Here is a 13,649-nt window from a genome sequence, read left to right on the forward strand (position 1 = left end):
TCTAGCCTAAGGTTGGGTGTACAGAAATCAGAGCTCAGTCTCCCACTGTCCATGGTTTTGAGAGCACTTAATATTCATCTGAGGTATAGGAGTGGAGTCCTCCCCAGTGCAGAGTTGTATTTATATTTTTTCCCCTGCTCTGTCCATTGCCATCTAGCCTGTGTCTCAGGTCAGAGGGATCAGGTTGGGGTTTTCAGAGTTGCAGTCCTGTGTTAGATGGGGCTTTCAGGCATCCCACTGTCTTGTAGCAGATCTTTGACCCCCTTGGCAGACTCTTGGATATGTGGTCAAAATGTATCTGCCATTGAAGACAATCCAGAGGAGATGTTGCTTGAAAGAAAAAATAGAAAGGTACTGTTTGACCTTATGAATGTGTAGCTGTCTGACTTAATGAGGACAGCAAATAGGCTTTTTGTGCCCATTCCAAAAGTAAAAACATTAATCCTGGTGCCTAAGAATCTGGCATTGTAATTCACAGACAGGAGAGGAAAAATAGACTTGAAAGTCAGGAAGAGGATGGGATACAGCTGGTGAAATGAGGACTCGCTAGTTGTACATTGCATCCCAGAGTATCTGTGTTGTCACACTTGAGTGTGGAGGAATAATGAAGGAGGTGGCCTAAGGAAAAACTCAAGCATAGACTGGCATAATTAGCACAACAGGATGGGGCTATGAAGAAATTATGCAGAGTGTGACTGTGTTGACATCTCCATTGAGAAAAGCCGATAAGGTTTTGTATCTTGCCAGTTGCAGTTCTGTGTTCCCACTCTCCAGTTCCTCTGGCTGAGGGCCACAGCTGCTGTCTGTGCCTGCATTCCCTCTGAGCAGTGAGGATCTGGATAGCCCTGGTGGGCTCCAGCTACATGTGGCACCTCAGAGTTGCCCAGTGAGGGAGATCTGCTGCTCTGAGATCCTGTGATACTGAGTGAGGCTCTGTTTAATCACTTGAGGGAAACTGTAGGCTGTAACAGCTTGTGCAAATCTGCTCCTAATCAATTGTTTTAGTGGGCTAGTTGCAACAAGCTGGGTGAAGGATGGCACTTTCCTTCTCACATGAGATCTCTTGGTTTGGAATTCCTCCCACTCCCAATTGTAATACTCAGCAGACACTCGTTTCTTTGATTGTTTTGATTCTGATAGTTGTTTACTTCACACTACCATATTGCTACTTGTATTGCATTATCTGTGGGATGTTTGATGTGTCTATCTCATGTCCTTGTCCAGATGTATTGCTATTAGATGCCAGATCTACTGCCCTCTGTGCTAAGCTGCAACCAGAATGGCAAAATACAGGCTCGTTCTCCTAAGACATGGGGAAGGAGCCTGGACCAAGGAGAATCGCTTCTGCAGCTGGGTGGACCAGAAGCTGAGCAGCGATGGGATACAGGAAGCTCAGAACTGTGGCAAACACCTCAAAGCTCTGGGCTTCGAGTTCGACCTCGTCTTCACCTCCGTGCTGAGCCGCTCCATCCAGACTGCCTGGCTGATCCTGGAGGAGATGGGCCAGGAGTGGGTCCCCATTCAGAGCTCCTGGAGGCTGAATGAGCGCCACTACGGAGCGCTGATCGGGCTCAACAGAGCAGAGATGGCGCTGAATCACGGCGAGGAGCAAGTGAAAATCTGGAGGAGAAGCTACGATGTTACCCCGCCTCCCATCTCTGAATCTCACCCCTACTACGCAGAGATCTACAATGACCGCCGCTACAAATGCAGTGATGTCTCTCAGGAGAATCTCCCAAAGGCTGAAAGTCTCAAAGATGTGCTTGATAGACTCCTTCCCTACTGGAATGAAAAGATAGTGCCAGAACTGAAAAGTGGCAAAATGATTCTTATCTCTGCTCATGGCAACAGCAGCAGGGCATTGCTGAAGCATGTGGAAGGTAAGGGCCTTCATTTTAGCCTTCCCCTTTTCTCCTTACTCAGTGGCTTGGAGCTTTATGTTTTGTTCTGTAGTGTACATTGCTTACCTGGGCAAGGTAAGAATGTCTGTGGTCTCCAAGGAGGAAGTAGAATGTTGGTCAAGGAAGCAAACTGGGAGATGTGGAAAGGGGAGAGAATTGGTTAGGTTGGTGTAGTTAAGGAAAGGGCAAAATGCTTTCATTTTATTTCTCGTTAATTTAAAACTGCTGTATTCAAACAAAATTTCTGTTTGGTTTAGATAGACAAAAACTCTACAGACTCACATTATTTTTGTTTTTTTTTCAGCTGCTTTGTCAGGTTTGTGATAATCATCTCTTAATTAAAAAAAAACATTGCTGTAACACAGCAGAATAAAAGTGCTTGGCTTGGGATGTGGAAGATGTTCTTATTACTTCAGTGGGTCACCCTGATAATTTCACTTAAAAGTTAAGTGACAGAGTTCTGCAGAGAATGGGCACTTGCTGGAGCTTGTGCAAATATTGCACTATATCCCAATATAGAAAATGCATCCCAATAAATAGCCAAGTTGGTGGCTTAGCATAAGTTTGTTTATTTACCACAGAATGGTTTGTGTTGGGAGATAGCTTTTACAGGCCATCTAGTCCAGTCCCTGTGCAATGAGCAGGGACATTTTCAACTAGATCAGGTTGTTAATAGTCCTGTTCAGCTTGGCCTTGAATGTTTCCAGGAATGGGATATCTGCTGCCTCTTTGGGCAACATGTTCCAGTGTTATACCAGCCTCATCACAGAAATTTTCTTCTGTATATCTAGTCTGAAAGCATCTTCTTTTAGTTTAAAACCATTATCCCTTGTTCTATCGCAACAGGCCCTGCTAAAAAGTCTGTTTCCATCTTTCTTAGAGGCCCTCTAGAACCTTCTCTTCCCCAAGCTGAGCAGCCCCAGCTTAGTCTTTCCTCACAGGAGATGTGCTCCATCCCTCTGTTTGTTTTTGTGGCCCTCCTCTGGTCCTGTTCCAGCAAGTCTTACCTGGGCTGAAAATCCCAGAACTGGTCTTGAAAATGACTTATTTGGGACTTTATAATAAAAAACATCCTTTTCATTGATAGATTCTTCCCTTCCTTCCTCTTTCATCTCCTGGCTTCTAGGCCATCCTAAACTATATTAATTTCTTTGTGGGTAGAGCAGAATTCAGTGATTATATATGTGTGAATGCAGCCTACTATAGTTGTAGTCACAAATATGCGCAGACTGGATTGTGTCCACTCGGGGTGGGTTATTTTAGTTATAAAGTCCTCTGCTCTGTGGCTATGCCTGCTGATTACTTTTTGCATTTGGCCATACTGGAACAGTCAAGATATCAGGAGTCTGAAGCCTGTGAAATGAGCAGGTACAAATGGATTCTGGCACTAGAGAGGCTGTGAATCCCGGGGTACAGATCATGGCTGGATGAAGGAGGAAGGGCTGGTTGAGTCTGTTCCGTGATGTGGTCAGAGTGGTCATTCACACTGTGTGAAATGATAAAGAAAAAAGGGGAAGAGGGGTCTGCAGCTGTGGTGACTCCCCTGCCTCCCAAGAACTGATTTAGCTCCATGAAACCATGCTGGCCAAGCCCTTTGGGGATGAAATGGTGACAACTGAAAGTAGGTTCCAGCAGAGATCCTGGGCCGCCTTCTGTGCAGGCCTGCTACAGGGGCTGGCAGCCTCAGGGGCTGGGGAGGGTTGCTTTGGAGTTAGCATGGCTGGATTTCTCGCTGCACTGAGATCAGGGAGGAGCAGTACTGCAGAACTTTTCTTTGGGACAATTGCTAACTCTGTGTAGCTCTTCCAGGACTGCCCACTACACTCTAGGTGTAGTAAAGCTGTCCTTTGTCTTGCAGTATGCCTTCACCCTCCCAACATATGCTTGCACAGGGAACTGGGAGCAATCCTTGGCAGAGGATCTGGTTCTGTTGACCAGGGACCATTTGGGGGCTACCCCAGCTCCCACACAGGAGCTACTGGCAGGTACCTGCTTTGCTCCCCTAGCCTTTATGTGGTGGAGAACAGATTTCTGAATAGGTGGCTTGGAGGGTAGCATGGACAGACCTTTGAGAACCCTGGTGTTACAATCTGCCTTTATTTTGTTTTTGCTTTTTTTTTTCCCTCTGTCTAAATCTAGCTGGATCTAAGGGGTTCCTTGTCTGCATTGCTGACTGGTTCTCCCTTTCTCTGTTGGAATGTTGTGAGTTGCTCTGGAACCCTGCTAGAGTTGGGCCTGATTCAACAGTGCTTAAACTTTGCCAGTCTCCTGTATTTAAAACACCCACTGTGAGATGGGCTGTGTTTTTGTGGATTTTTCTTTTTTATAAGCTTAGTGTGTCCAGCACTTGAATGGAGTTTTTTAAGCCCCTCCAGCTTAGCTGGAACCCTTTTTTTTTTTTTTTTTTTTTTTTTTTCCTTGGCATTTTGAAAACTGGGTTCCAAATGCCTCAAGCAGCAATCTTTTATGGCTGCTTGGATGTCTTAGTCATGGTGTTAACTTGATCTTGGAAGACGTAGATCAAACTTTAAATGGCAGGAAATATAAATGTTTTCATTCAGTTGGATCTGATGAAACAGTTCTAATTGTTTTAGTGATAATTTGATTTTTTTTCCTAAAATACGATGGACTATCCCTTGAAGTTACTATTTCAAGGAGGTATTTTCTTGAAACAGTACTGCAATTCTCTGAATCTGTGTTTTCCTTGTTCTGAGTAAAGAGTTGGAAATGTAGTTCTGCTTTCTACTTGCATGCAATCATTGGAGCAACAGTATCATGCTCAAAAGGCTTTGGTTGTGGGTTAGGATTTTATTCTTGTTTTCTCATTGCACAAAGTGGACCTCATTAAAGTGTATGAAATATCTGTAGAATCTGTCATGCTAAATGAGTATCCTGGATCTATTTGCAGATGTTTTTTTCTCAGTTCTTTGGGGGAGGATAGTTTTCTCTTTATCTAACAACCAGTGCTTTGTATTGAACCCTCTTGACAGTGTCCCTTCATGAAGATATTAGTGTAATATTTGTGATCACCTTGCCCCATTTCTGTTGAAGTGCTGGTTGGAGACCAAGTCCAATGGACTGATTTACCAGATGAAGGATTGGTGGTCTGTCTCAACTTCTCTTTCTTCCCAGCTATTTAACCTTGGGCACTGGTGTCAAGTACCTCAAGACAGGGGTTTGTGGAATGCCTGATTCTAGAATTTCCAAAAGTATTCCTTAGTTTACATGCTGGAGCTGCACATTGTGACACCTGGTGTGGATTGTGTGTTGAGGGCTTCTTAATAAGATTATTTCACTGATTTTGCTGCCTAGCCTTCTTAAGGAAATACTGCTTATGTGAGTGTGGTGTTGTGAGTGCAGTTGCAGGAAACAACTTGAGATCTAACAACTCAGTTGTCTTGAAATGAGATGGTCTGGCTCTCCCTGTAATTTCCCCCACTCTTTGCTCAGTGCTTCTGCTGCTTATTTCTTGTGATCTTGCTGGGCCTTATTGCAAATTACCTTGGCCTGTGTTTTGGCCACTGCTAAGCAGTGCTCCCACAGCATCAGGAATGTCTCTCCAACATTGACCCCAGATGGGTTGGGGTTGGGCAAGCTCTTGGGAGGGGATGTAGCCAGGAGAGCTGACCCAAACTGACCAAAGGGATATTCCTTAGCCCTTATGAAGTCTGCTCAGCAGTAAAAGCTAAGAGAAAGGGGGGAAGGGCATTTATGATGACATGGAAGCAATAGCTCTGCACACTGAAGCCCTGATTAGTGGCAAGTGATTAGATTGCCTGCTGGTGGGAAGTAGAAAATAAATCCTTTGTTTTCCTTTGATTCTCTGCTTGGCCTCTACTTGTGCTTTAGTAAACTGCCTTTATCTTGACTCACAAGTTATTTTTGCTTCTTTTCTCCCAACCCATTGTGCTGAGGTGGGGGAGTGACAGAGCAGCTTGGGGGGCACTTGGTGTCCAGCCAAGGCCAACCCACCATAGTTCTTTTTTGGTAGCCCCCTACTACTAAAGCCTGGCTGTGCAAACCTAATACAGACAGAAAGTTTTGGCAGACACGAGTGAAACAAATGTAAATGATATACTGCAACCGTGATTGTAGACCACCCATCTTTCTTACCTTAAAATTTACACAGCAAGGTAATATTCTGTCCAGATCAGAAACCAGATTATAACACTGTACTTGTTTCCCTCTTCTGCCCTGTTGAAGTTAGATCTTCTGTCAGCCTTCAGGGAGGGCAGAAAGTTGATCTAAATATTTACCTTACTAGGCTAAAGCTTTAGTATTTCCCTTAAGCATATGGGATGCTATGACCTGATTTAGAACTCAATTACAAAGCACCAGTATTAAACAAGCTTTTGAGGCTGAGTTTATGCATCTGATCTTGTGGATGATCTTTTATTAGATGAATCATCTGGCCTCAAGTGCAGTTGACATGCAGAGAGGAGGGCTGTTGTTATTCTCAATAGCTCTTGTAGGTTTGGGGTTCCTCTAACCATAAGAATAGGAGGGAGTAACTTGGTAAGAGGTGAGAGGGAAGGGGAAGCTGAACTAGCCTCCCTGAAAGGGCTGTAGGTGCTCAAAATCAGTGGGGTTTGTCTCTGTAGGGCTTTGTAAGGTCCAAAGATTCAAAACACTCCATGGGCTACCACATGAAGGTGAATTCTTAAGCTTGCCTGGAGATATTTCCAATTTGTGTGTTTGGTTACGCAGTTTGGTTAAACAGCGGATAAATGAGCTGGGGAGGAATTTTAAATGTGATTTTGAAAGGTCTCTTTTATAATAACTGCTATACCAAGTTACTGCAGCGTTCCTGTACCTTACTGCTTCCTGCTGTGCAGGTGAGGAACAGTGTTCTCAGGACAGAGCATGGGAGATGGCCACTTGAGGAGTGCAGTTGCCTGGTCAACATTTTATCTGGGCTCCTCAGGAAGTCATCCTGAGTACTTCACTAATGCCTGTGGATTCTCACAACTGTAAGTAGGTAAGATCTGGGTTTTAAACCCTCTTGGGTAAAAGCTGCTTCCAGCAGCAAGGTATTTCAGCAGTACTGAGACCCAGGCTTTGGTGTTAAACTGGAGGGAAGCATGTTGTTTCTTCAGAGATCTTATTTACCATTGCACCTTGGATTCAGCAGTTGAGATCTTGCCCTGATTTCACCCTTCTTCCCTGTGCCCTAGGCTGGGTTGTGACTCAGGCCAGCTCGGATGGAGCTCAGGAAAAGGTCAGCTAGTTCTAGTTACAGTACATGGAGTAACTGCATAGCAGTTAGCTCACACTGCAGCCATTGCTGCTCCAGGGTGTGATCCCTTTGCTGTCCTCCTGGCCTGCTGGCTGGAGAGTGTTCTGTGGTGAGCTCTCCTGCAACCGAAGAGCTTGTGTGACCAGCCTGCTCAGCTTCTTGCTTCCTGGAGAACAGAAATGCTATATACAGCAACAGGACACTGTTGTTTCTTTAGGATTTTCATCTGACTTCAGCTTGCATTTCCGGACTTCTGGCTGTGGGGCAGCACTTCTGTATGAGGAAAACTCCTGAGGAGAAAACCATCATGCTTGCTGCTGTGTGTTTATCCTAGACTGCACTATTTTGCTTTGTAAATCAATACTAGTTGACATTGTGGTCGCTTTGTGTTCTGTAAAAACAGTAAAATGCATTTCCGAATCCATGTAGCTACAGCTAGTTTTGTTTAATCCATCTCCAGAGGAAACTTTCAAATATCACGTCTCCTGACCGCATTATGTGGTTTGCCTAAACTCTCCTGCATGACTTCATCTGCTCTGTGTGTATATGAATGGCTTAGTCTGGGAGACCAAACTTAGGAGGTGGTCAGAACTCTTCCTAGACAGGGATTCTCTGGGAATATCCACGGTGATGTGGGTGTTGTTAAAATCTAATTCTTAAGAATCCTTGAAATAAGAGCTCAGGCAGCTTGGCTGCCTGTTTTGCAAACAAAGTCCTTGAGAACAGTACTTGTGCCTAGTGAACGGATGCAGTATTTTTCCCATACATTTCTGTGCCATTTTTAAATTTTAGGTATTCTTTGAGTTTTTTTCCCCTGTAGGTCTGATTCTGTGGCCTACACCAGTGAGTTATTTGTCCCTTGTATGCAAGAATTGCTTCAGCTCTCTGAGTGTGCCTTGTTTCAATGGACTGATGCTCAATATGTAACAAGGTGTAAGTTCTTTGCCAAGGCTTGTTTCTGGTGCTCCATGCCCTTCTGAAACTTAGGACCCACCCAAGTGCTGAGCATGAAGCAAGAATAGGTCACTGCAAAAATTGGGTGCTGGTATAGTCTCTGGGCAGGGACATATCATCCTCACCTCATGAACAGTTCTGTTTTTTCTGGCCTGTTGTCACCCCACTGTTGCCGAGTTGCTTGACTCGTGTGCGTTTTCCTGTTAATGTGATAGCTCTGCTTTTCTATGTAATGTGAAAATCTCTGGTAAATTTACACCCATGTGTTCTGAGGACCATCTGTTTTGTCAGCTGCTCCAGGAGGATGTTTGCTTGGTGCACCTTGGTCTAGTTCATATGGTGTCATCACTTCAGAAGCTTGGTTGTGTGCATTTTCTGAGTGAATTACTCAAAGTTGCCCTGCTTCATAATAGCAGGCTGCTGCTGGGACCTCAGTACTTCTAAAAAGTGGGGTGTGGGGGGAAGGAAATCTTGACATTCCCAATGACACTGGCTTTCTTTAGCCTGATTTTTTTTTTTTTTTTTTTTTTTTGAGGGATAATGTCTTTGCAGTCACTGCTTTTAATGCATTTATTTGGACTTTGTGTGGAAACTTTAGTAGCATGTTTGGTTTTGAAATTCACTTGGAAGCTTTGGATGTGCGTTCGATGTGAAAATAAGCAGCAATTTCATTGAGATGAGAGCCCAGAATATTTTAATTACACATCTGCATAACATTAATATTGTTTCCAGGTACACATTCCTTTAGTTAAATGAAAAAAGAAGAATGCTCCAAGCTGTACAAGTTGACTTTCTGCCTCCTTTTTCCTCCCTTCATTTGAAAATGGTAATGAATATCTTCTATGTAGGAAGTCTGAGAACAGTACTGTGGACCCTGCTGTAAACTTGCTTGTGAGAAATCAGACATGTGAAAAGAGTGAGTCTCACACAAGTAGAATTAAATACTCATTTTTGTGACAGTTGGTGTGATAAGAGTTGCCCAAAAAATTTAAGAGAAAAACTAACCTTGTTGTCCTGCCTCTTTAAAGAGTACTGGCTGTGTAGCAGAGGTTGTTTCATGTTGGAGTAGCACGTGTGGGCTCCCATCTTTTGTGATGTGTGAGTTGGGAAATTATGGAGAGGAACCTATTGTACTACATGTCCTGTTTTAAAGGAACAGTGTAGTCTCCAGGGCAATCTCTTCCTGTTTATTTCACACGTGTAGGCTGAAAAAGTGAAGGAACTGTCTTCACCTTGATGGGAATTCTCTCCTTCAGCTGTTCCTAAAGGACTTGCCAAGCTGTGGCCTAGCTGGGAGTTGACCCTTGAGTGGCTGGTGATGTTGATGGAGGCTGGAACATGTCTTTGACTGTTTTAAGACTAGGTAACCTCAGAAAAAAGGCAGTAGGCAATGAGGAAGCTGAAGGTGTAACTCTGTTTTGTTTTTCTTTGGCAGGCATCTCTGATGAGGATATCATCAATGTCACCCTCCCCACTGGTGTGCCCATACTTCTTGAACTTGATGAGAATTTGCACCCTCTGGGCCCTCACCAGTTTCTGGGTGATCAAGAAGCTATCCAAGCTGCCATCAAAAAAGTGGAAGATCAAGGGAAAGTAAAATCTGCTGAGAAGTTAAATCCCAGTGTCTAACTGTGTTCAGTGTGGTAGTAAGTGATGATGTGTGTATGACTGCTAGGTTGCACTGTGTGAATGTCTCAATTTCAAGCACTAAATAATTGGAAGGGATACTTGTTGAGTCACAGGTTGGTAGTTTAACCCTCTGCCTTTTCAAAAACTGGAATTTAGATTGCAGCTTGAGGTTTTCAAAACTGGAAAAGGAAGAGATGATTCAGGTAATGGAAACTTGCAGGGCAGTCTGCCCCAGATCCACCACTGAGGATGGCCCAGTAGAGAAATAAAGGGATGTGTTATTGGTGTCTACTAACAATCAGTTGTAATCTGTTAAGGAGAAAAGCACCAGCTTACTGGACTAACTTAAGTCCAGGATGTAATAGGCACTAAAACTGTCACTGATAAAATGGAACCAGATAACAGTGTTACCAACTATGATTTTTCTGTGCCACAGTAGCTGTGTCAATTTGTTCTCAGTGGATTTCCTTCAGTCTTTTAGAACACCTTCAGCCGGTCAACTCTCTGTCTGTGTTATTTTGAGTCTTCTGTGGCCAGTTCATGGTCCAGAGAATTTTGTAGAGGTGTTCTGACTACTAAAGTTATCATAGTTATCTTTTTTTACACTGTGTTGGGTTTTTAAGGAATCGAGATGGAATCCCTTTTCCTCCACCATCTTTGCAAAGCCTAGCGTCACTGCATTTTGCTGGCTTGCAGTAATAGGATTTAAGTCAGACTTTAGTCCACAAAAGAAGCACAAAGCTTTTCTGCTCAATGTTTAAGTTATCGTGTAGCTCCTAGTGAGGGACCTGAATACCTCTGAAACACTTTGGTAATGTGTACTAGAGGTTTCATCACCCCTTAGTCAAGTTGATAAATAATCCCTGCTCACCTCAGCAAAAATGACATACAAAATACCCCTCTAAGCTTTCCTGAGTTGCAAAGGTATCTTGATAAATGTGTTCCACTGTAACATAACTGTGGCATTATCTGTATCAAATTCTCTGAAGGGCTGGGAGAGATGCATGCATCAGAAGTGTTGCTGGGTGCAGCTCATTCAGCCATCCTGCTGGTAAGGAAAGATATTCTGCCATGCCTGAAAGAGTTCTCCTGTAAACTCTCCTCGCAGTCATAGCTTGGTTCCTGCCGAGTGTGGCCTTGCTGCTGTTTGGCACTGGACTTGACAAGTTCACCCCGTGCTTGGATGCAGTGTAGCAGGTGTGGCAGCCTGGTGTTCTCTTTATGTACACGGGCACCAGGGTAATTCCACTTTTGAAGATTTGCTCTTATTCTTGCCTGCAAATATGAAACTGCTAGAAAGTTTATATCTGACCCACTGTCTCAACACATGAGCATCTGATTCTGACCTTGGATATCAACCTGGGTGACACGTGTGTGTGTGCTGCTTGAACTGAATATGTTCTCAGCATGGCCTAGCTACAAATCTCAGTTTTGATGGGAATTTCCTTGATATGAGTATAAAATTTTAAAATCCTAGAGGAGCTGCTGCTTTGCAGTGAGCAGCTCTGTAGCTTGCTTTTGTGAGAAGATTTTTTTTTTCCTTTGAAGAGAGCAGTGTGACAGTGTGGTGTGCCTCTGACAGTCTTGCTGACGTGTGGAGCAAGACTTTGCAAGTCTGATGCCAGCTCACATTAGAGTAGCACATATTCCATAAAAGACGTCTTGCTAGAAGGTAGTTTCGCATGCATGAATGGTGCTTGGGCTTATCTTTGGTTTTGTTTTTGTAGCCCTTGCAGTAGGAACAAAGTTACATATTTCTCAGTTAAACATAAAGCTGGTAGGTTTCCTCTTTCTTTGTACAAGAGACATATTTCAGAGTTTTTTGGTTGTTTTGGTTTTTATCCTCTGAAATGCTAATAGCAGCTTCTCTGATACTTGATTTGATACTGACTTAGTTTCTGGGGTTTTAGTTTCTGTGCTTAGAGTAACTCTGAATCTTAGTTGATAGTTTACAAGTTAGTGTTAGATTGCTGATCAGCAAATGTTCACCTGAAAACCCTGAGAAGGGTCACTGGCACGGGAGTGAGTAAATTCTTCCCCAGACATTAAATAATGTGTGAAGCTTAATATCAAGTAAATGTTACTGTAGTCTTGTAAACAAGACTAGCAGAGCCACCTGTCGCCAGTGGGAACTGTGTGCATCCAGGTGTGGAATTGTAATGTAGAACTTCTTCAGAATGTGACATGCAGCTGCAATATCCTTGGAAATTAACCCAGCTGAACTGGGAGACAGGCTCTCTCCTCCTCTTAGAATCCATCATCTCTTCTGTGGGTGGAGAGAGGAACAGAAAGGTAGATGAGGGAATTCAGGGAGCATTAATTGCAGCTGAAGGGGTGAAAGTGACTGAAGTCCTCCTTTGACTCATGGACAGGAAGAAGAGAACACCAGTGTGATGTTTGCAGGAGGTGCTGTTCCTACAGTGCTTCTTGAGATGTGAACAGTGACAGTGCTCTGGGAAGTTTGGCTTAGTTTGCTTGGATTGTGGCTCCAAAGTGATGACAGGATTTTATGTGCACATCTGGCAGCAATAACACCTCACAAAAGTATCAAATGGAACCAACTGGGGATTTCATTCTGCTCTTTAGGGTTATTTTAATGCCTTGCAAGTCTGAGTAACCTTTTATTTAAAATCCTGATGCATAAGCCATGTCTATTGAAGAACAGACACCAAGTTCCAAGGTGTCAGACAAGATCTTCAGGCATAACTACATCAGAGGGAGAAATGAGAATCTTGCTTTAGAGGTCAGTGGTTGGGAAACATTCTTCCCTATGTTTGAGTGTGCCTCAAGGTCCTATAAGGTAAATGGTGTTTTTACAGTTAATCTAATGGATGTGGTTGATTTGGTTTGTTTTATACATTTTTAACATGTGGTTCAGTAGCAGTAATAGCTCTAGATCCTCTTGAAAACCTTTGTAAATATGGTGGAGCTGGCAAATTCTTTAAAACTCAATAAATTCACCTGATATAGAATTCATTTTGGCTTCAGTCTTTTTTTTTTTTTTTTTCCTTCTACTCCTATCCCCTTTGTTTCCTTTTCAGGGCTGATAAGTAAATAAAACTGACCTTCAGGATTCTGAAACTTCTTAAACAGTTTATCACACATCATGCAGTCAATTGGGTTAAAAATAGTGCTGGAGCTAACACTTCCTTGTGTTTACATGTAAAGAAGCTGTGTTGGAGGGAATACATATCCCTTCAAAACTATGGGGCCATTTACTTAGGAACAAGGAACTTTACTTCCAGAAGAGTGGATCTAAACAAATGCTTACTGATTCCCATGCTTGCTTTTCCTTTTAGTAAGAAGCATTACTTTTTGTAATGTTGGTGTGTTTAAAGCTGTGACTTCTGGAGACAAAGCCAACCCCTTCACTCTCCACTTTATGCCAAGTAGAGTTGGAGTCCAATGACAAGCACATAGAACTGCAAACCTGTTGACCTTCACACAGAAAGCCTTGGATGCCGGGGTAATGGGAGGCAGTATAAAAGTCCTAAGAAAAGTTAAGACATTCAGATAGAAGTGGGGAAGACACAGCTGTGGAGCTTAAAAATAAAAGCATACTAAAGAAACAGACTTTTTAAAACTTGGTCTTGTGATTGTGTTGAGGTTGAGTGGGGAATGGAACAGACCTTTCTGAACCATTTGTGTACTGATGCTTATAATTTTGCTTATAATATTGTGGCACTACTGCCAACCAGTTCAAAATTCTATTGGTATTTTATTGTGTAATCCCTCCCTTTCCCCCAGTCACTTTTTGTACTTTGCTAGTAACACCTCACATTGTTCAGAGCCATGTCCACTGTTTCCTGTGTTGGGAAAAGACCATCTGAAGACCAGGTTGGTTTCAATCTGCCATACTTTTGTGCCAAGGACTTTGCTATGAACCTGCTCTGCACAGCCTGAGGAAAGACTTGACTCTAGTCACATTT

At 43.2% G+C, this 13,649-nt stretch overlaps 1 protein-coding gene across 4 annotated transcripts in view; it reads left to right on the forward strand.

Annotated features, from left to right (window-relative positions):
• The window catches only part of BPGM (bisphosphoglycerate mutase), a 31,433-nt gene extending 18,741 nt beyond the window's left edge, over positions 1-12,692 (forward strand). For all 4 annotated transcript variants that reach the window (XM_021551938.3, XM_077783313.1, XM_077783312.1 and 1 more), the window contains 2 exons: positions 1,225-1,880; positions 9,527-12,692. In XM_021551938.3, coding sequence (XP_021407613.1) covers positions 1,280-1,880; positions 9,527-9,720 — 795 coding nt within the window. In that variant the 5' untranslated portion in view covers positions 1,225-1,279 and the 3' untranslated portion in view covers positions 9,721-12,692. The remainder of the gene's footprint in view (positions 1-1,224; positions 1,881-9,526) is intronic.
• The last annotated feature ends 957 nt before the right edge of the window (positions 12,693-13,649 follow it).

This window comes from Lonchura striata, chromosome 5 (assembly GCF_046129695.1).
Source record: "Lonchura striata isolate bLonStr1 chromosome 5, bLonStr1.mat, whole genome shotgun sequence".
In the NCBI taxonomy this organism is placed as follows: domain Eukaryota; kingdom Metazoa; phylum Chordata; class Aves; order Passeriformes; family Estrildidae; genus Lonchura; species Lonchura striata.